General features: G+C 40.8%; 2 protein-coding genes across 12 annotated transcripts in view; both read right to left on the bottom strand.

Moving 5' to 3' along the window:
- Positions 1-2,520: 2,520 nt before the first annotated feature.
- LOC135502346 (uncharacterized) lies at positions 2,521-4,700 on the bottom strand. The gene is made up of 5 exons (XM_064795128.1): positions 4,610-4,700; positions 4,068-4,319; positions 3,416-3,811; positions 3,161-3,239; positions 2,521-2,965 (listed from the first exon to the last, which is right to left on the bottom strand). Exons 1-5 carry the CDS (start codon positions 4,659-4,661, stop codon positions 2,746-2,748), a joined length of 999 nt encoding a protein of 332 aa, XP_064651198.1. The 5' UTR covers positions 4,662-4,700; the 3' UTR covers positions 2,521-2,745.
- Positions 4,701-8,542: 3,842 nt separating this feature from the next.
- LOC135502335 (roundabout homolog 2-like) overlaps positions 8,543-23,366 on the bottom strand; it is a 135,359-nt gene continuing 120,535 nt past the window's right edge. For 6 of the 11 annotated variants that reach the window (XM_064795086.1, XM_064795092.1, XM_064795091.1 and 3 more), the window contains 9 exons: positions 23,021-23,307; positions 22,463-22,679; positions 21,623-22,277; positions 21,155-21,375; positions 17,669-17,878; positions 15,837-15,986; positions 14,864-15,046; positions 13,762-13,928; positions 8,543-13,618 (listed from right to left, as the gene is read on the bottom strand). In XM_064795086.1, coding sequence (XP_064651156.1) covers positions 13,604-13,618; positions 13,762-13,928; positions 14,864-15,046; positions 15,837-15,986; positions 17,669-17,878; positions 21,155-21,375; positions 21,623-22,277; positions 22,463-22,679; positions 23,021-23,307 — 2,105 coding nt within the window. In that variant the 3' untranslated portion in view covers positions 8,543-13,603. The remainder of the gene's footprint in view (positions 13,619-13,761; positions 13,929-14,863; positions 15,047-15,836; positions 15,987-17,668; positions 17,879-21,154; positions 21,376-21,622; positions 22,278-22,462; positions 22,680-23,020; positions 23,308-23,366) is intronic. The other 5 variants (XM_064795093.1, XM_064795090.1, XM_064795094.1 and 2 more) reach the window with 5 other exon arrangements.

Genomic DNA, 23,366 nt, shown 5'->3' with positions numbered 1-23,366 from the left:
CTCGAGCGGGTTCGAACTCGGAACCCGTGCCACTTGATCCTTGCCGTCATACCGACTATGCCATGAGGCCGTTGTTGTAGATGAACATATTTTTCAATTTTTGATTTCAAGCTTGACAGAATGGCGTCCATTGTGCCATCTGTACCATTTTCAGTTTCAAAGTGGCCTTTTACAATATTGGCAAAGTGAATTCATAACATACATAATCAGAAGATGAACATGACACCCTGTGATGTTTATAGGAGCACGCAGCAAAACAACTTTCCGCTTGCTAGTTTTAAAACTATGGGTGTATTGAGGAACTGTCTGATCAGGTGGCATTTGTTTTCTCACAAATGTTGCGCAAGGCCTGTGCTCTCTTGGTGAATACGGTAGCGCCACTGCGGCCTGCGGTCTATCATATCTGAGGGCGTTTGAAACATGGCTGACCGGTCGTTCAAAACATGGCAGACAGGCGTTAGAGTTTTCTAACTTAGCCGTCAGGGTTTTTTATGCATGCACGTCAGCTTACGGGCGTGATGACATAACTCGTTATTGAAGGTCGTCCGTGGAATGGTAAATGGACAACAGCCATTAATATTGTCAGGTGGTTCGACTGTCGACATCTAGCGGACAGTGAAGAACTACTAGACATATTTCACAAGGAATGATTGGCACAGTGTCTGTGTTACTGTTAGCGATGATAAGCAATTAAGTGCACTGGGATTACTTTAATGGAGATTGTTATCACAATATGTCAAAATGACATCTTAGGTCATGTAGGCCTACTGGTGTTGTTACCGGGATCACCTCAAGGTTTTATCGAAGAAGAACACGAGCTGTAGTCTACTGTACAGTCAACATTACTCGCTCTCGCCTGCCGTATGAACACCAATACCATACCATAACGAAGAATTGCACCATATCCCTGGACGAACTTTTCGGACTGCTGTGGGGAACTTGTACCTCTTAAGCAGAGCTCTGTCAACTGAACGCCCAATTATTTTTTGGACACGGACACTGGTCTGAATTTACCATTTCTGTTCATTTGACCTCATTCTAGAGCTTCTGCTGACAGTACCGGTATGCTAATTCCCACAACTCTATCAACATCATACTTAAGACAAGTTTTGAACAAACATGTTTTTATCCTACTTTCGTGAGTACGATATCAATGTCGTTTACATTGCATTGTTCATTTCAGTTTGTGTGAGGCCTATTTGCTGAATATCTTCCCGGTATCTGTCATTTAATGAAATTCATAGCCTATACACGAATGCTGTCACCCAATACTGAGAAAACCGACTCGAAAAATGGTTCACCTTCAAAAAAGCGCCTTCATTACACTACATGTACTTACCCATTGCACTTATAAGGATAGTTGGTCGGCCGAATCGGTATGTCCCTGTAAATTCTTTCCAACATCTTCAGGAAGCGTCCTCCGCGTTCGGAAACAAAGTCAGCTGTCTGAAACGCCCCGCAAACGAGCGATTTAAACCACAGTTGCCTGCGATTCAAATCGCAGCGACCCCGCGTGGTCTCCCGCAAACGTGCGATGGTCACTGCCAAAAATGCGATTCAAATCGCTACCTGCGACGTAGCCTGACGTTACGCCGAATGTGACGTCAGCATTTACGTCACGGCCGAGATGATGATGGCCGGTCGTTGAGTGGGTATCTGCGATCGTCCCACAAACAAGCTATTGTCGTCAGGATACCAGCTCGTTCCTCTCCGAGTACACAAAAGTGTATGCGCACATGTATGTCCTCAATATCGAATTGACAAACTTTCCCTAAAACATCAGTGACCTCAAATAGACACCGATAATCCCGCCGTTGTTAATGCTATCCCGCCGTTGGTAATCCATTACACTCAATCAGTCCATGTGGTATGGCAGAAGTTAATCCAGTCTAGCAGACGATATGTTATGATTTCTTGGACAACTAGTTATTCTGACTGTATGCGTTGGAAATGTGGCGCCTCAATGCTACCAAGGTGACTACTCGTCTATCTGGCTTTTGAGTCTTATATCCGTCATCATGATGTTGATATTTACCAAACGGTACAGCACTAATTACAATATTAATTATTCATCTAACTCTCAATTACCTCGATTTTTAGCTAGTCAATATGATATCGGCCATTGCAAGAGAGAAAAAAACTTCGCTGGGGCTATACCAATCGGAACATCGGCTGAAGACTCCGCAGCGGACACGACGATTGTTTACCTGTATTAGAAAATTATGGTTTGTGGTGTTTACCTCTGAGTGGTCATTTACGATGTCGATTACGCTCCCCGCTGACGTATTGTAGGACACCCAAATGAAGTTCCATTGCCCAAACACAAGTTTAAGGTGAAGTCGTTAAACTCGTAGGAAGCTGCATCACCAGCTTCGTACCCAAATGGAGGTATTGGTTGTCTCACTTAACACCGCGAGGTTGGAACTAAAATGTAGCCTAGGACCGAGGTGGCAGCCGTTGTTATGGGTGAAGGCAAAGAACCAAGCCATTTCTATTCTAAAATACCACAAACTTGATATATTTTAGGCAAGGTCCAACGTGAATCTGCTTTGACACATTTATTTTATACCAAACCAAGAGGTTATCGTTGTCTAATCAAAATCTCAGCGGCCTAAACGAGGCTAATACATAATCCATTATAAATATGTTAGAATTATCGACCAGAGAAAAGTATTTCTTGACAGTTTTAGAAAGATTTAATAAATACTAGTTTTTATTTGTCCTTGCTTCACTGCTACCTCACAATCACAGACGACCCATTCCCACGTAAATATTTCCCGGCCTTGGACGATCATAGTGATCAACGTGAGCCTGGCATGCCTGGTGCTCTTCACAAGAACAGCTGGACCCCGTGTAACTCGATGCGAAGCTTTCCCGCGTAGCGTAATCTGGAGTGCCCGGATTAGGCCTATCGACGAAATCTTGCCGGTTAGCACGGTCCCGCCTCCTTTTGGCTGCGTTGCCTCTGAAAGAAAATAAGACCATGTATGTACGGGTAAAAATCAAAGTGTTATCATGCAAATTTGGATAGCATCGACCCAACGAGACATCTTAAACCTTTCACCGGCAGGGACAAAAAATACGTAATGTACAGCGAGTGGCGCTGTGCGTGTCAGTGATGTAAATGTATAACGTACTGTTTTTAGAACGTTCGCCTCACCTTACAATGCAGATCACTATGGCTAGGATGATAAGTGAACCCACGAAGGCGGCGGGGGCGACCAGGAAAAATAGCAGATCTGAAATTAATGAAAGAACATTACACCTCAGGGCAAAACGTTTCTTGATGATGTAGATTTAGAAGTCAGCTTTCGGTCAAAAATTTAAAACTTTGGTCAAAGATCTGAAAAGTCATAGGATATGATTGTACTGGGGCTGTAACTGTACCATCTTACTTTATCTGTCCTCTACTTACTTGCGCTCTGGTCTGTGCCTGGGTTACACACCATCGTGATTGGCTTATCCGTCTCATAACTCAGCTGAAAGTGCCCGCCCCCAGGTTCCTCGCCAGCTTCAAAGATCACCTTGAAACGCTCCGTGGCCTGGTGCGACAGTTTACTCGCGATCTTTCTCTCCGTCTTGTTGTCAATGGTTTTTGTTATGTTATCCCAAAAGACCTTCACGTGTGCTTTGCTTGTGTTGAACACATTGTGAGTAAAGGAGACCTTGACATCTCGATTTGAATCAAACTTGGCCTCACATGAACATTTTTGTTTTGATGTGTATGGGAATACTTTCCGGAATTTGGGGCTTTCGAGGTATGACGTATTTCCGGTTATTGTGACATCACGACATAGGTCGTGCCGAACCCCTGAAAAGGTTATTGCAAGAAACGTGAGTTCACGGTCTAGTATTTGAGGAATGAAAAATTGTTCATACTTTCATTATTCTATTGCTGATCTAGCCTTGCTAACTAATAATGTGGCTGGCTTCACGGGGACACTGCTGAGACATCATGAGATTATTTGTTTTGACACTAGCTTTACTTGCAAATGCAACAAGTATTTTACTTCAATGTTCTTGATTTAAGAACCAGGGTTATCAGAGATAGATTCAGTCTCACCTACCACAGTCATAAAGAACTTCTAAGTACTGCAAGTCCTCCATTTTGTACTTAAACGGAATGACACAGCTTTGCTTGGCGCTGCACAAGTCCCAGATTTGTCTTTCGAATAGCTTGTCCTCCTTGTGACGACCTTGCTTGCATCTGTCCTCAAGGAGGCGCTCTCCCTGGTTGATGTGGATGATGACGATGTCACCTGTGGCGCACTCTATTTTCATGTCGCCGGAACAAGTCTCCTGGAAGTCTTGAGACCAGACTGTAAGATAATGACAAAAGGTGCATTTTTTCACTGCCTGATGACCTGCACTGTGCACCTCAAGGTATTACCTCGCCCCTTCGGCTGCCTTCGCCAGGCAGATTCAGACGAAATATTTGAAAGGTCCTAACGCTTTGTCATTTCTTTAGTAATTGTCAGTACTGCGACTAGCCGCTGCTGGGACAGCACTGAACATTACCCATAATCATCACATTTATGCCGGAGTTAAATTGATAACATCATCATTATATTGACAGTAAACAGACACACATTACACATAATCTACTTACCGATATAAGGCAAGAATAACACGAAAATAACGAATATGTTAGTATTCTCCATATTTCAAATCAAAACATCTGTATGTTTGCGGAAATTCTGAGATATGTTCTTCAAATTGAAGTAACAAATCATAAGATACTCGCCAACTCATTAAAATCCAAACTCCAATCACACATCCTACTCAAGCTTATTCTCCCTGACATCATTGACTTCCATGTTGAGACGAAACTGTACCCGCCCTAATTGTACCGAGAGTTCGCCTAAACTACAGTGTCGCACTCACTTTACTGGGTGGGCGTGCAATACTTGAAACAAACGGTTTTAACCAAATTTTGTGCATTTTTTTCATGTCTCTAATTTATTGAGGTATTAAAAGTCATTCAGTAATGAAATGGCCGACTTTTAGCCATGGTGGCCAATGCAAGCAGGGATGAAACGACGTCATCTAATAAGTTGAGCTTCAGTCAAGGAGGATGAAAACAATTATGTACTAATTAGGCATGTCTCTCATAGGCCGGAACACTGACACGGTTAGTCCCTGCACGCGGGAAGCACCAGACATGAATGATGAAACAATACGTAATAAGGCCCAATAAGAAGAATGTTAGTTTATCATCCTTTTAACATAACAAAGTGATGAGAGTGGGGGAGTTTTAATTGTTATATTTGCACAGTAACACAATATTGAAATGATACAAACAGCTGCCGTTTTTTGCCCAATGTCAATTATTATTTGTTCAGCACATCACTGGGAATTTGGAAATTATGAAAAACAAATTGATCGGGTGGACAAGCTAGGGGATGCGACAGGGATAACAAACTAGCTATTTCACCGGGGCCTAGTACTTGTGCCAATGAAGAGTTCTTGAGATTTTATTCATTTTTCTTGAAATTTTGAAGCATAATCAAGTGAACACGACCACTGGGACGATCTTGCTGTCATAGTTTCCTGGCATCAGTTTTCAAAACAACCCCCTGTTGTGAAGTAGTCGTCATGAAGTAGCTCGTGTGGTGAAGGTATACTTATTGTCCCTAAGCTATTTGTTGTGCCTGGTTCAGCATCAGGCCTTTTTCATTCGGAGAACTTCTATCTCACAGTGCTCTGAAAGACGGGCCAAAAACCCCACTCGGCGTCCGAGCAGCTTACTTGAAGTACGAATTTAGCTCTTGTTGTTGAGGTATACCTCTCGTGCCGGAGGATCTGATATACCCGAGACAGCATAAGAACCCCTCTGTCTTTCGGAGAACTTCCATCTTACTGTGAAGACACAATACCCTATTCGACAACCAAGTAGCCTAGTATAGCCATACGGCACCTTATGTACCCAAGGACCGTATGTACCTGATGACAATATGTACCTGAGGACCTGATGTCCCTGGGACGGCACCAGAGCCTTATGTCCTTCGGCGAACTCTCTAACTCGGAGACACCTCAAGTGGCCTTCTCGAACCGAAGTACCTTACTTGGCAATTCAAGGAGCCTACTTGAAGTAGCTCATGTAGTAACAAACACAGCAGTCTCAACAACACGTTTCTTACTGTAGATATCATTTTATTTCTTGCAGTGAGAATTACATAAAAATCACGGAATTGCCATACAGTGTCATACTTCGTAAAAATAAATACATCTTCATAACCGTACTTAAGCACTAGCAAACAAAGTACACGAATCGCTAAAATTGGATGAATAGAGGCGTCGTTGCTATGGAAGCGTGACTCCAACACACCCTGCACTCAAAAAACTGGAAAATTCACCTTGAAAACTTTCGAGTGAAACAATAACTTGTTCTATATGAGAGAAACTGTTTAATACAGGCACTGTGGTCAAGCATGTCACAACCATAACCTGTCCGATGGTTACGTTTTTTCTTCTTTAGGGTTGTCAAGCGATACTCCAATGTCGTCAGTGAATAGCCGATAAAGACGTGCCCCAATGATATTAAAAGTCCTGGTACAGCAAAAAATGTGATCAATAGACACATCGCCATGGGTGAATAGCCCAACACTTGTACGTCTACGCAATGATAGGGGGCCTAACATTTTTTGATTCCTCTCAGTTAAGTTTGAGTGCAGAATGGGAAGAAGTTCACGTACTTTTTGGAATTTTGATTGTCATGGTTAAACAGTGTTTTCATATTTGACTGGATGGTATAGATTTTCCTTGAAGCTAATGTTTGATTCATAATGGCAACGGGAGGAATCCCATCGGTGCAGGGTCTGCGGTACTTGATCAGACTTAACACCAGCGAGCCTATGTATTATACTTTGGGCCTGAGTCAACGCAGATGGCAAGAAATCATTTTATAAGCACGCCTAGAGGCCTTTTCGAAAGAAGATGGTCTATGAACATAATATATTGTCTTAACAACTAGAGGGGAATTTCCCAGCAAATCGAAACAAATTTCTACTTTTATTTGATTGGTTACCACGACAACCAAGGTTCCATAAAGTCTCAAAGGATGGCATTACTACTCTATCATCCAACCATGATACCAACCCTTTCTCATCTTATTGTAATAGTTACAAAACCAGCGTATCCAGAGAAAAAATGAAACTTATTTACAAATTACAGTACATTTACTCTATTATTACAAATATTATTAGGTCAGTTTGGGAAAAGTTATTTTTTGGGAAAAATTTACTATTTGAAGCAATTTTAAAGTAGTCGTGTATAAGAATAATAAACCAATGATATATCTCTCTTCATATTAGGTGAATAAACCACTGATTGCAAAGTGTGTTCGCTTCTGGGAGGTGAGTGGTAGTGGTATGGTAGAGTGCTGAAATGTGATTAAACCCACCACCTCCCCACATCTCAGTACATATCCTAAACCACTCCACCACCAAATTTCCTCTTCGATGATGAAATGACAACAGTACTATTGGTGAAACATAAATACTTACAAATTTCGAAAATTTCGAAAAATAGTTTTTCCCGAACTGATTTTATGACAATGTTCGCCAGACGCACACATTGGCTGGCTCTTACGCAACAGAAAATGTACATACTCAGACAACTTAAAGACCTTAGATTCTCCTTGGTTGATTTACTTATTAGTACCATAATCAAAGCGTTTGGGTAATTTGATGACAAACTTTAAAGGTAAACTACTGAAGTATGGAAGCGTAGATCTATCCTCGTTTAGATTTCTAACTGAGGCACTGCCTGGACAAATATCCTCATGGGCAATTAATGAATCACGTACATGACAATATCGCTGCAATTGAGTGACAAGTCCTAGACAGAAGTGGAAGATCCTGAAATAATCGACTAAATCAACAATAAGTGGGTTAGAGAAATAAGGTCACAATGGTCATTCAGAAAGAACAAGAAACTCTTGATTATCTCCTTTCAACACCTGATCATCAACTGAATTAGTAAATCAACCGAGGAGTTGAAACTAAATGCCTCATTTGAATAACAAGTCACTATGCTAATGATTTCATGAATAAATTAAGTTACAAACTTCGTATCGCTGCTCTGCCATGTAATGAGCCTTGGCAACAAAGTGCCAGACTCTAAAACCCAGCATGCACACTGTCAAGTACATGTATGTACGACCAACACCAGCGACTACACTGGAAGCAACACTCGAGGGACTATAGAATCATTCCTTTGCCTGAGTGGTCAGTATTTTCGACCAATCAGATAACAGCTCTTCTGTTGTTCTCGTTTCGGTCGCCCATGTGTGTCAAACAATGGGCGAGGGACCAATTCATAAGGGGCCATCAATTGTTTAAGCAAGCATAAGATCATTTGTTTACAACTTCTCAGATCCGTGAGCAAGTACTTACTGAGTGGCCCCTCAGTAATACATGTGAAAAAGGATTGTGTAATAAGCGACTCATTATTTTACAAGTTCAGTGTAACCACAGCGAAAAAAACCCATAGCGCTATCTAAGAAATACCTTTTCTGCCCTGAAAAAAAAAATCGTCATCGCAGTTTTTTTCCAACTGTCGAAAAATGTCCAGAACAATACCAACATACTGCATTACATGCAGAGAGATTCTAACAGATGCAGGAGAGAGGAAACGAAATCAGTAACAAAAAATTGAAAATAAAAATTCAACAACAGAAGAAGAGAGAATTAGTGGGCTTACACTACGGGTTGAGGTCTTGAATGCAATGATATTTCCATTGTATTTTACACGTGCATCTGTTTAGATTAGTTCAACTATATCAGAATACGTATTGACAACAATAAAGAATACCGGTATAGTTGAGTGATTTTCCAAAAGGTGATTGACACAATGAGACATTGAATAGTGCGTATAGTAGGTGAACTACCAGAGAGCCATTTCCTGGTATCTTTGCCCATGAGCCTATTGCTCAGGTCAAAACTTGTTCAGAGCTGGATCATAGTTTGTTGTGAAATCGACTGGCATATCAGGATGGAAGAAACGAAACATGATGTCACGAAACATGATTATCAGCTGGCTTTTTCATTAAATACGATATGCTGCGAAATTTTTTTGAACAAATTTTCAGAGATATTTTTCAGTTCTACGTGTAAAAAAACATGAACACTACCTCCTTACATACTGTTACCCACTTGTTGAGAAAAATGTACGCACTAACTAAATGACCTTACTTGAGTTATATCTTTGATGAAAGAAATTCGTCGATTACAAATCTTAGCCATACGGTTTAAAGCGTCAGTGAAGTATTTTGGATTCGTGCGGAGAATTGGAAGTTTTGAGAGAACCTGTCCCTGTCCTCAATAAGAATCGAAGCACACATACACAACTTTAGTCAAACGACTAATTATTTAGGATCCGACGTTGAGGTATAGTGAGTATGTAGACCTTATGACACCACGTGGCGCAATGATACAGACATCACAGCTTGGGAACGCAATTTTCTTCAGGACACACCTAAAATGCTCGAATATCGTTCACTGAAAACAATGTAATACCGACGGATTCTACATATTGAGGATATCATTACTTTGTTATCAAAGTCTTTTACTCGAATAGGATGTCCCCTCCAACAGTCTAGTTGAACTGACAAAAGCTGTGTGCGTGTACTGAAAAATGCCCCAACAAAATACTGTTGAATGCAGGACATTGAGAGTGTATCGTGCCAACAATGAACTTTCTTGGAAAATGACCAATGTGCACGCGACATCAAATGCGGAGACCTGATTTGTGGTTGTTGAACCCAACAAGAAGACTAGCAGCACTGCTCTAGGCCTATGCCATGAAGCTTTAAAGGGTTAATGATGTCTCTACTCAGTAAGTAGGGGGTCAATGTTGCTACAACACTTTGATGCCAGCTCCTGATGGAATTGTCTCCGACTAGCAACCAGCCATATCATCAATCCTATTCGTCCCAGTGTCATCATGCGCCTCTGCTGGCCAATGTTTAGATAAAGAAATACAGAAAAAGTTGGGAAAAGTTAAGAACTAGATATAAATCTATTCCACCGAATGAAAAGTTAAAATTTTCTGAGAATGCGCCCCCTGACAGATAAGTATGAAACTTCACAAATTCATTCCTTGAACAAAAACCCAAGTTCGAACCACATGTTTTGCTCTGTGCACAAAAAGTCTGAAAAGAACAATCGCTTCTTCTTGCTAAACTTCTCAATTAAAACCACTACAGACATGGACAAATTTACACAATACTCTCTAAGTTTTACAGCACAATGTATACTTAGTATGATACAATTTACAAGTTTGAAAGGAATGCAGGTACAGATTCGCCATGTCCCGAGGCCTTTACATTTCATCTTAAATGCCAGCATTTGCCCTTTGCTGGACTTCATGTTTCCAAGCACCTCCATAGAAAAACTTCTAGAAAGCCAGTGTATCACTTAGTGACAGGTAAAATGGCCTGCAGGTCCTTGAATCATTGGCTGAAAACACGCTTATCAGGGACCATCAGAAAGCTTTCTAATGCATGGTCACGTCGAAAGGTCTACGAATGGTACCATCAGAATTAAGTGCTCAGCAAGAGCTTTCTAATGAATGGTCATGTCAAAAGGTTTTGAGAATTCTAAACCTTTTTACGTCCCTGTTTTCTGCCATTCGTAATGGATGTCGAAGTCAGTACGAATTAGCATTAAAGGTCTGGACTTATGGCCTGCTTCGATGAACAATGTACTCCCTGCACATCATCGTAACTAATTTCTCGTATTTAACTAGAAACTGACAATTTCACATAGGCATGTTGACGTATAAATAGACATACATTTATGTAAATACATGGCCCGCGGGCAATGATTCTTTGCCTTCGAAAAATGATTGGCATTTTCTCCAGCAGGGGGCAGTCGAAATGATACGAATTGGGGATGCCTATGACTTGCTAAGTGAGATTCTTGGGTCGAGCCTGGTTTCAAGCAACCATGGTAACCAATATGTTTCCATCGTTACCAGTATGTGTCAATAAAACCTTTTGTCAATATTACCATAGTGATGACTCAATTCCTGAATAAACTGCCCCCTGTTAAAGAAAATGAGAACTCCCGCTGTCCGTCTAGGTCTTACCATTTTGGCAATTTAATAAGTTTTATCAAAATTTCATTAATAGTCACTGCAGCACAAACATCGACATCTTAACTAGTTTATTTTACACCGAGTAAGCTGGTTTCACCTGTAGGCCTACATTAATACACAGGCGAAATCAAAAATGTACTAAGAATGCCAATCCAACATAGGATGGCGCCCATGGTCGCCATTACCCCCTAACTTGGACAAATTTACATTGTTTCGCACTACGGTTCAAAATATACTTGTGAAGCCAGCCAACTTCGTTGAAATTAACAATACATACGAGCTATGCATTTAACAATGCACAAAATATCATAAATGCTTGGCAGAAATTATCGTTTCCTCTCTGAATTTCCTAAACCATTTACTTCTTGAGACACAACAACTAATTCACCAGTTAAGAACTGGTCGAGCCTACTGAGAAAACACCGTGATTATCAGTTCATGAAAAAATTCCCCTGTCATGGTTTCTGTTTGTTTTTGTTTCTATAGCGACCAAAGTTAAGTTGCCAGGCGACCAAATTTAGGTTTCACTTCAAATTTGATCAGTCCAAGCAGTGCATTTTATACACTGAACGCACTACACTTCCACTCAACTTTGCTGGATAACACTGAACTGACGTCGAAAAAATATCTATACCATACTTTGCTAAGCAGCATCAGATGACAACCTGGTCCCCACAGGGTTTTCATTCCTGAAGATAGGTAAGAGGTTGTTTTTAATTGAGATCTCTCCTCCAAATTGACTTTTTTAGTAATCATACAACACCCCTCTGCACATCAAGTATCTTCCTCAGTAAAATGAGACAAAAGCTGCAAACATATTTGATTTGCCCTTTGCCCGTGTTGGCTTCTCACAGCCACACACAGAGGGGGGATGAACAAATACGAAAAGAGCCAAGCTCAGCTGTAGCAACCTGGCAATTTCTGTACACAGTATTATGCAATCTGTAGCAACATTTTTTCAGCTATCCCGTATCAGGTGCTTATAATGTCATCACAAGTCTTTGCCCCCTTTTATATGGTTTGACAGATTAACCTCAGTCAACCTAACAATTGGAAACAATTGGAAACAAGGCGCCACGAGATGTAACCAAGTTAATCTATGGCAACCAGCTTTTGTTACCATAGCAACCTCGGCAAGCATTTTTTAAAAACGAACCACCCAAATATGATAGTTTATGCCAGTAGTAGGAATCATCGTTTGAAATGGGCAATATACATTAGCGACCAATTATCCTTTCTAAGCGACTACACAGAATACCTCAGCAACCAGATCTTGTTGCTCAGCAACTAGGCTATCACCGCTCAAACAGTTCGTTTTTCCTCCTTCCAGCTGTCCAGCATGGGAAACACCTCATAGCTCCTTTCAGGTAAATCTTCTGTGTTTGATTCCAAATATTTAGCCGTCCACCACTCAGGCTATCACCGCTCAAACAGTTCGTTTTTCCTCCTTCCAGCTGTTCAGCATGGGAAACGCCTCATAGCTCCTTTCAAGTCAATTTTCTGTGTTTGATTCCAAATATTTCGCCGTCCTCGACTCCGGCTGTGTGTACTCATCTTCCATGGCAGGTAAATTTTCTGTGTTTGATTCCAAATATTTCGCCGTCCACGACTGAGGCTGTTTGTAACTCATCTTCCATGGCCACTGCCAGAACACATAACTTGCCGCACAACAACATATTGAGGAATCGTCTCCTTATTTCAATTTGAGTCCCTGGTGATTTCGTTCGTCATCTTTTCCATTTGTAATATAAAGCACCAAAATATTATGTTAAGTCACAGAGATCTAAGGTACGAACAACAAAAACAAGAAGTTCAGGCTGAGTGAATTGACATCTTTAGTCTTATAACTGCCTCTTCGAAATAAACATATACACCAATCTCTGTTTTATGACGCAACTCTCTCCACCTGGTTTCACCTCTGCCACGCAGCATCATACTCCAACGCTGCTTCATACTCCAAGCTGTCGCGAATCCAAATGCAGCTCAACCTCTGAACACATCGCATGGCCTAACCTTTCAAAATCTGAATTGTTGGTAGGCTCCATATAAGTTGAGTGCTGGTTTTTACTTTCCATTGACTAAGGCCATTAGTTCTACGTTGCCTCCATGGATAGGTTTGCCAAACCATAGACCCTTTCTTGAACCACTGTTCAATCGACACTGGCAACGGGTCTGCTCATGATAGAGATTAATCAACAACACTTAAGTGCACCACGTTCAATGACTCATGACTGAGTACAGCACTTAATGACTCCAGCCTGAGTAACATGAGCACAACCAACTGTTCTCGACCAGGTCAACAGACCTTCTAATCTTTGGCACTGCCAAATTTTAATCTCACGAAGGCGTGGTGTAGTTCGTACGTAAAATACTCCAAATGTGGTCTTGAAATTGATGCAAGGATGGCACTATTGTCTTGAACAACACCTGCTGGCCCGCTCCATAAACCACATATAACAACCTCAGTTCAGAAGAAGTCCTCGTTTGGCAAAGTGACGTTTCATTATACAACAGGAGGCTGGAAGATAAGAGAAATATATTTGTATTGAGAAATTTGTAAGAAAGGATAAGGTCTGCCTAAACTGAAATACCAGAATGGATGTCATTCTGTGTCTGTGTCTTTGCTGCACATTATGCTCTGCTTGAAGAAATCAAACTCACCTGCTCGAAAACGTGTGCATTGTTTGGCAGTGTAGCAGTATGAGATGAATCCTGTGGGTCGTTCCGGTGGTGACGCCGCCCAGTTGAGGTATTCATGTTCCGTGGCCCGGTATTACCTGAACTGGCCACAGGGAAATTTGGTTTATTATAAGAGGGCAGTTCACCATCTGAAAGAAGAGAATATTCGGTTAATTTAGGAGACTTTTCTGAAATTTATAGATCCGTAAATGAAAAATGTAGGCAGGAAAATTAGAAAACACCACATTTTTGTGAAACTATTTTTTTTGGATTTGCTCATTTTTATTGGTGGTACATACAGACTGTCACATTTGCCGCAGAACTTTAATGGTAAATGAATTTACTGTTGACATTTTCTTGCCTGGGACAAAAATAAATTATTAAAGAGGACAACGGAAAGGTATTAAATAAAAGCTTGCTACAAGTTCATCGAAGGCAAAAATGAAATGGTGAATTGAGGAGAATGATAACATTATGGATGGATGGATGGATCAAAGAAAAGTGGAGATGACAAATGAATATTGATAAGAGAGAAACAGAGAGAAGAATATCGTAGTTGCATCGTAGCATTAGTAGAAAGAAAGAGGTGCATATGGTTGGCATAGGACATCAAGCAAGTGAACATTTGCCCTCACATTGAAGTTTGAACCCCTCGGACAACAGAACCCCCCCCCCCCCCCCCCAACACACCCTCAAATGACTTGAGAAGACCGTAACTGGCAGCGATACTCACTAAACCAAGCACAAATAAGACAATACTGACTATACGTAAGCTGGATAACTTCCTACTCTGAATTCTGACAATGTCTTATAATCACTCTATGCTAATAGGAAGCACTCTGAGCAATTACCTCTAAAAACAACATTAGTTAGCAGCATTCAACAGAATAGGTCCCCAATCTCCATTTCCATATCACATTATCATCACTTCGTTTTACAATTAACCAGAATATATCAGGAGACAACATTGACTCCGTACACTTAAGAGGTCCCCACTCTCCATTCACATGTGGAGGTTCATATTATTATCAATCTGCTACACACACCAAACCAAAACATAGCGGACACAACATTGACTACGTACACTGCGGAGGTCCCCACTCTCCATTTTGGTGTGGAGATTGAGATGTCTTATTCATATTATTCACGTTATTATGTTGACGGAGACTGTTCGCCCTCTCTGGCGGAGCGGGCGGTACCCTTTGACCCTGGTGACCTTGACCTTGGTGGCCTTGACCTAGGTCGGGGTCCCGGCGGTGCCGATGAGCTAGAAATAAAGATTGTTAATATTTGAAAGGTTCGACAGCTTATATTAACTTATAATCAATTTCTTAAAGTTAAACGTGAAACTATTTCAATGCGACGAATTACATTTTCAGGTATAATTATTGTACCCTATATCGTTTCCCGGGAGCCAGGTGCAGCTACATGAAAAGTGCATGTGTGTTAGTACAATGTAGATGTTCTGTAATTGAAAACCAATGATTGACATAAGATGAGATAATCTTGATCAACATGAACAACAACTTAAATTCTTCTTATTCTTAACTGTCAATCGGGCATGAAGACAAGATGTTGCCGTTTTCGCTTTGACCTTTGGAAGAGTAGCTGTAGTGAGATACTGGTGGCGGTGGCAACTACATACTTAAGTAATTGATACCACACTGTCGGTATTCGAACACCCGAGTCATAATGATACGTACACATCAACAGTAAAACATCAAGGATAACCTCTGGGACCGACAAATTCTGTCTTCGATTCGAGACAGATGTCCTCATTGAAAATGTCTAACTTTACAGAAATTCTGTCGTCAATACCCCATTGAGGACTTCGAATCATTGCGTCAATGGCCGAAAATGGAACAAAATTAAGAGATGTTGTATCCGGTTCTCCATACACAAGCAAGACCCTGCAATGGTTCTCATTCATGTACATCGGTGACCAGATACAGAGTCTGTGAATTTGCATGGTTCAATTTTCTACCAATTGTGTCCTCAAAACTTGAGGTATATGCAATGCATCTTGAGAGGTTTTCACAGTTGACCGCTCGACCTACCGTGTTGTCCTTGATCCTGTAATTGTTGTTTTCGCTGTGACTTCGGATAAGGTTTCCTCGGCTGGGGTGGTACTGCACTATAATTACTATCTGTACTATAAGGGCTAGTTGGTCTCTTGGCACGTTCTCGGTGTTTGTGGTATCTTTTTCCTGAAAATGGCCATTGGAAATGCAATAACGAAATTTAGTAGATTATTCTGACAGGATCCTATCATCAACATACCATTGTCAAGACTAGACTACCAACCATGACGTTTATCTTTCGGACAATACCATCTTGATGACTAGACTACCAACCATGACGGATGATAATCTATTTGTTGTCATGTCATAAAGAGTTAAGATAGCAAAAGGACAACTAAGTACGAATCAAACCTTTGGAAGGAGAAATCTAAGTCAAGATGCACACTGCAAACCCAAATATGAACTTTTTATGTGAATGGCCACCAACTAGTTGTATCAAAGTAATTAGAACAACGAAGGACACTCCGATCAACTATTTGATGTCTGGATTCTATTTGGGTTTACAGCAGTCGAACAGTTTCGACCAACATTTCAAAGCATGCAGCCGTTCATTTTTCATTACACGACAAGAACATGGAGGTTATTGCTTTTTCAGAAGACACACCAGGGACACAAGACTCACAAGGTTGGTAAAACAAGTTTCTTTGATATGAAATGAAAGTTAGAGGATCTTGTATTACAAAAATATCTAGGCTAAATGTAATGCCAACTCACAGACGAATCAAAAGACATAAGCATTAAGACCTTCACCAACACAAACACTTTAGCGAACTTGATAGACATACACAATCCAGCACTACCCATGCTAGGACAAGATTGCAAACATGTTTTAATGTTATGCCAAGCAGATTAATGTTGTAAATAAGATTTTTAAGTTTTAAACAATTGGGGATTGTCAAATATGGCTGTCTCATCAATGGATAAGTTCGTGAAGCACAGACAACTAAAAAGTTCATAGGTTTTAAGAAGAACTTGTGCACTTCGCTCTCATTGCTTCAATTTGGCTTCAAACCTAGAAATCACAACTGAATTCATCCCTTTTCTATCAAGTGACTGACAATAGTAGAGTCTATGGAATTCTCTCTAGATCATGCCATTGGTCCCAGGATCAAGGATGACACAGCCTCAGAGCTATTGTGTCTGAATGGAACCTGTCAGGTTTCTTATTTTGCTGCTTTTGCTGTACGATCGCTTCTTGGGATAACGATAAACTCGTCCTACCAGTCAAAGCGGCCCAATAGAAACATTGGCGCCGGTCACCCCGGAGGTCGCTGGTTCCATTGGTCCAGGTTTACTCATGCGCTCTTTGACAGCGTAATTTTCCTCCAGGTTTCTTTGATTCCTCCTATACACTCCTACGAATCGCCCAAATATTGTCTAAAGAGACGAAAATGAGCCGAGATGGCTCATGTGCTCTCAACTCAATATCTTCTTTTCAACACAACACATAAAATAATGTATAGAAATGAGTACATAAGTACTTATTTGGTGTACAATGGAGATGTAATAGTGTGAAGTTTAGTGCACCTTATGTTTTGTGAACAAATTTGAAAGTGACAACATCGAGAAGAGATTAAAAAGTCATAGATAGAGTTGTTCGAAATCATGCCAAAAGAGAGAGAAAAAAAACATTGGAAAAATTATCACATCAGAAGAGATGACATCGAAAGATGAAAGAAGTCACCACGGCGACCAAGAAGCCAGTGTAGCAACCACAGTCACCATAACAATGGTTGCTATGGTAAATTACGTTGCCACAGCAACCACTGACACCATGGCAACCAGTCATGGTAACCATTGTTTCATACCTTGTTTTCCTTGTTGATGGCTAGGGTCACATACTGTAGACCCCACCACAGTAAGCCCTGATAATTCTGCGGCCTTTGCAACCGCGGTTGCGAAGTCGGCCTCAGTTAGGAATGACCCATCAGAAGAACTCGCTAAACTCGATCGAGCGCTCGTACACTCTGAGTTGCTCCCGTCCGTTACGCTCGCCCATGATGCCATCATTGAACCACCTAAAACAACGCGATACAAGATTCATAAAAAACTGCAAAGATTTGGCGTAAAAACTATGATGGGTCATTGAAGAACCCTTTCTGTTCCAAGTTATCTTTGTCCAATAAACTGTACATTCTTTTGTACTTTGATTAGGCAAAGCAAGTCTTGAAACAGAATCTAGCCCAAAGAAGATTTAGAATGACAAGGACCGAAAACAAATCAGACTGACTTGCCACAGCCACCTCTGTTGTCGTGGCAACCTGTCATGGTAACCAGTGTTTAACACTTTGTTTTCCTTGCAAACATTAACAACTCCCAACCCAAAGGGAGGACACAAGATGCAGACATGGTCTTACATGATTTGCTCACAATCATCAACAAATCTTCTTTGGGCCATGTGAAGGGCTCACTTTTTTCATATTGAAAAAAAAATCAGTTCCCTTAAATTTGAAAAGTTGATGAGTCAGCAGAAGACATGAAAACGGAACAGGGTGAAGATATTAATCAAATTAACATGGTCTGGACAAAAATTGTGAAGAACTTTGAAATTATCAAACAAAATGAATCACTTTACAAGAACGGTGTTGAGAAAGTAAAGTTTGAATTGTACCTTGCAGTAAATAAAATGTACGACAAACAACCACATTTGAAACAATCAAATTAATTCAACTTCAAATGCACAAGAAATGAATCAGATGCATAAATCAAAATAAAGGAAAAAACATCGACGTGATATTTTTTGTACCTTATAATGAGTGATTAACGTTTTCTTTTCAAACTTAGCAACGAAGAGGAAATTGTTATATACACGTATTTACAACACTTAATTACACCATGCGTTAAATGTATTTGTTACATTAGAACCTGAACTATATGTCAATGTATTGGTGTTTGGAGGTCAGGAGGTAGATAGTGAGATAGACAAGAGGGGTACGATAACTTCGCTACTTGGCAACAGATAATCGAAAACGTCTTGTCCTTGGGTTGACAAGTGCTCCCTCGAAGGCTTAAAACCGTGTTCAGTTTTTTTCAGTGTTTGCAATGTTTGTGTGTTAGTGTGTGTGTTAGTGGTGGTGGTGTAGTGACCCAGAGACCCAGAGTAACAAGTAACGATTACCTATAATGGAACACTAGCAAAACTACCGCAATCGCTGCTTAGCGGTGCTGATTGTCACCTGGGCATCGCCTTGCTGTGACAGAGATGTGACATCAATACTTCGAGTTATGATGTCATTTTGAGACTAACCCAAGTGAAAATCAGTGCCACCTATTGAGATGCTGATACGTTATTGCGGTGAACACCTTGATGCTGTTTTGCTCGCCAGTTCATCTGAGTCAAAATATAATACCAAAACACCTGACGAAATGATGTCAAAGCAAGGCTTCCAACATAATGGTGTTCACTGCCTTCAAATGAAACACTGACTACTTTCTACAGGACTCATTCTGCCAGGTGGTGCAATATAATATGTGCAAAGTAGGTAAACTAACTTCCAGGTGTAACATCAAAAGCAAAGCAAGGAACATTGATGCACGTAACTTCGAATTTCATAACCATGAAACATGAGAAGATATTTTGAGACAATCCAGGGGTGAATTTGATATATGCAAGTTGGAAATTTTTTTCACGAACACAAAATCACTATGGTGTCTCAGTGCCACGGTTGAACACACTTATGTCAAATTAACAAAATCTTTATAATAAGAAATTTAGGATGAAGTGGGTTAGAAATATACCTAGGATCAGTATGAGACGTCACTCAGCATAGTTCAATTCTTCTGTGTACCGTAGAGGATGCTACCAACATGCATCTTAAACTGTACACAAAAAGTTGATCCGGAGCATGATAATAGTTCAGTGATGGCCGTTACTGATTAGGAACCTGATAATTTCAAAATTACGTTTGCGTGGACCAACAATACTTTTCATCATGAACATAGATAATTTCAGGTAGATGTATTGGAGGCAGTCAAAGGACACTATCATAAGCTGTGACTGTGCTGAACCCTCAACCAGCGGTGTGCCGTAAGAAGCCTCTATATACATAGAAAAAATCCATATACATATACACATGGGATGAACATGAGTGTCACCATAGATGTGGGTTATGTATAGCTCTACTCTCTACAAATGTATGGTAGCATTGTCATGGTAGAGTTTTCAATTATGACAGCAAACCGGTATTTAGAATGGCCGGGTCTATTTGGCAAGCCGCTCGCCGAACAGGCATCTTTTTTTGTCCTGGCTTGCCAAACAGGTAAAAAATCTACCCTGTTTGGCGAGCTGGAGACTTTACTTTAATATTAATGAGTTCGGCTCTCCATTCAGGACAAGAAAAAGTCGCTGTTTGGTAAGCCGGGCTTGCCAAGTAGTCACTTCCATTTAGAATAGCTAAACTTGCAACTGTACACCTCAAGATACAGTATTCGTTCAGCATTTGTGGAGCCTCACATAGGCAAAAGCCCATGAGTGATACACTGGTTCATATCTACTGTGCAGCAGTTGAACTACGGTACCCTTGTGCCACTTTTGTAGGACTACCGGAAAGTAATTAGTAGAGAGCAGAGAATATACATAATAAATGTAATTTCAATGTACATTACATACACTGAATGTACATAGGATATGATAGGATGATTCTATATACATAGGTGTGCCTATACATGGAAAAAGTGTACATTTCAAATCATTATTCAGTATTTCGTGCTTCTTCTATCTTTTAAAAATGGTTTTTGCTGTGAAATGAGCTGGATCGAAATCCCATTTTCTTATGGTGTTAGTTTCAACGTACAGTACGGTACAGATCAAAATTACAGTTCAGACGACAGGACTAAGAGTTAGAACACTGATTTACATTCATGAAAACCCAAGTTCGCTTAGATGTTTCAAAGAATAAAGACATGATCGTTTCAGAACTGTCAAATGACACATTGAGATAGTGGCTCCATCGGACACCAATTCAACAAAAGAATCAACATGAGTTGAAACATAGGTTTGACCAAAATGTAAACAAACTTAGAATTGATGAGGCTAGAATGAGTAATTTTTAAAGAAGAAAATATTTCAAGGTGCTTGAGTTTGTAAATTTGAGTTCAAAGATTATTTAACTTGCAAGAAAAGATGAGTCCTAAAGTTCAGAATGTACAAAATTATTTTCAAATCAGTTAAATTTTGGCACAGTTGTTAATATAACATAGAAACACTGAAGAATAATCTGACATGTAACATTCCATAGTTAGCGGTGGGTGTTATAAAATGTGCAGGTTAGCTCAGGCTAAGCGCCATCGCTTACCGTCCGCATATAATTCTCCAACACTAGATTCGGGGCTAGCACAGTCTCGTTCCGTATTTCGATACTCTCTCTCCGGATATTCTTGTTCCGGGTTATCACTAGGATCGGACTCACCAGTGTGTTCTGGGGGCAAGTACTCGCCATCATAAACAGGCGAATCTCCGCCGCCCTGGTGGTACAAGTCCACACTAAGCGACGGACCGTTTGGCGTCGATTCCAATCTGAAAGTGATAAGTTACAGAAAGTTGCTTGATTATGTGGTACCTAATTCAAGTTGAGTCATAATCTAGATAAATGTAAGTTATAAATGAGTCGAATCCTAATCAATTGAGTCAAGTCCAAAGGTATGCTAACCTACATATCAAAGTCAGTTGAATATGAATGAGTCGGTAATTAATTTGAATTTAGATCATCATCAACCAGTGGACTAAATTTTATCATTTTCTAAACAAATCTGCAAGCACTTACCTCGCTGAATGTACTGGTGAATGAATGGGCTCGCTCACCAAACTTGGCAACGAACTCTGTATGGCACGGTCCATCGACACACCGTTCGTCGGCGATGGAGGCAGTTGTGGGTACAAGCGAGGCGTACGCACCTCCGAATCACTCATGAACCTATGATCATGATCCGTAGGTAACACCTTGAAACCTCCCCTTGGAGGCATTGGGCCCTCCGGGTCACTCGCTCCGCGGATTTGGTATTTATCGTTATAACCCCGGGGGGATTGACATCGTTGTTTTGGCGACTGGACACGATTTGATAAGTCATTCCTGGGCGACTGGGTGCGACGTTCGTCAATGTTATAAGGCTGGTTTCTTGGCGACATTGAACGACGCTCGTTGTCTGATAATGGTAAGTTCCTAGGTGGTGTAGGCAACCGATCATGTGGTGACCGATATGCATTCATTGCCTGGCGTTGTTGACTCTGGGGCATCGGGACGCGATAGTTGTGTTCAAACTTCGTAGGTGACATTCCTCGTGTAGGCGAATCAGGTGGAGTCCCAATGTCCGAGGGTGGAGGATTTTCTGGGGGTGGCGGTAAAAGGTCGGCGAAGTTCAACACCGGGTTCCGCATTGCCATGTGCATGTTGGTTCTTCTGACGGGCATGCCATTTTCATCTGGAGAGAAATAAGAATCATCAGTAAGATAGATAGTAGCCAGGTAGATATAACAAAGTAGTATCCAAGTTTAAGGCCATCACTGCGACTTTTAGGACGAGTTTATTATTTCCACCTCATACCCTTCGTGGCCCTTCGAAAATCTAATTTGTTAGACTCCAACTTGTCAAAGTGGCAAAGCTCACCTATGGTATAATTGCCATCGCTTGTCGGACTTTGATCCGAAGATATCATCGGCATAGTTTCCGATGGTACACCATAATGCCCTGTGTTTGGTCGACTGTTGTCCGAATTTGAATCATTCATAAGATCCTTCTGACAACTGTCATTTGAGCCACTCTTTTCGACGCCGCGTGGGATGTAGGAATTTTTGACAGGGGTGAAGGCACTGTTGCCACTCTGCTGGGAAATAAAGTAGATAAGGTTCAAGTTAGTTTTTAAAACATTGGAAGCGTTTAGCTTCGGTACTCAAATGTTCTGAATCACTCCCCAGTCACACAGATAGCAGAAAGAAATGCTAATGTATTGCCTGATGAAAAAAAGGTGCCTGTGATGAAATGAGTACACTCTCTTTACTGAAATTTGTTTCAGCCTCGTCAAACGAAGAGAAAGACTAAAGGCTTTCGTTGATAAGGTCTTCTACCAACTTTCAAATCAATGGAAGAACACAGGCCGCCTAACATAGTTCCAGCCAAAAAGCACTCGTGGTGCAATGTTTGGAGACACGTATGTAAACAACTCACCTGGTTTATAAGATTATTGCTAGTACACAAATTCGTAGTCGCATATGGAGCCACCGGCAACGATATCGGGTTCGCCTTGTTATAAAAGGTCTTCATCTGCGTCACATCACTTGTATCGTGATTATAATCCTGCATCTTCTGTTGCCGTTTTTCTAAAATATTCGTAACATCAGGCTGCTGTCCCCGCATGTCAACGTGTTCGTTTTCCTTGTGACCGTATGGGTCTCGCATGGACGGGTACCCATCCCGACCTGCTAAGGCCACTTCTTCTGGTTGTTTTCCTGAAACTGGATATAGATTTGGAATCATTACTTGGCTGCAAATACATATCGAGTTTACATCACAA

This window comes from Lineus longissimus, chromosome 18 (assembly GCF_910592395.1).
Source record: "Lineus longissimus chromosome 18, tnLinLong1.2, whole genome shotgun sequence".
NCBI lineage: Eukaryota > Metazoa > Nemertea > Pilidiophora > Heteronemertea > Lineidae > Lineus > Lineus longissimus.
The sequence above is the reverse complement of the archived record's forward strand: the minus strand, read 5'-3'. Positions and strand labels throughout refer to the sequence as shown.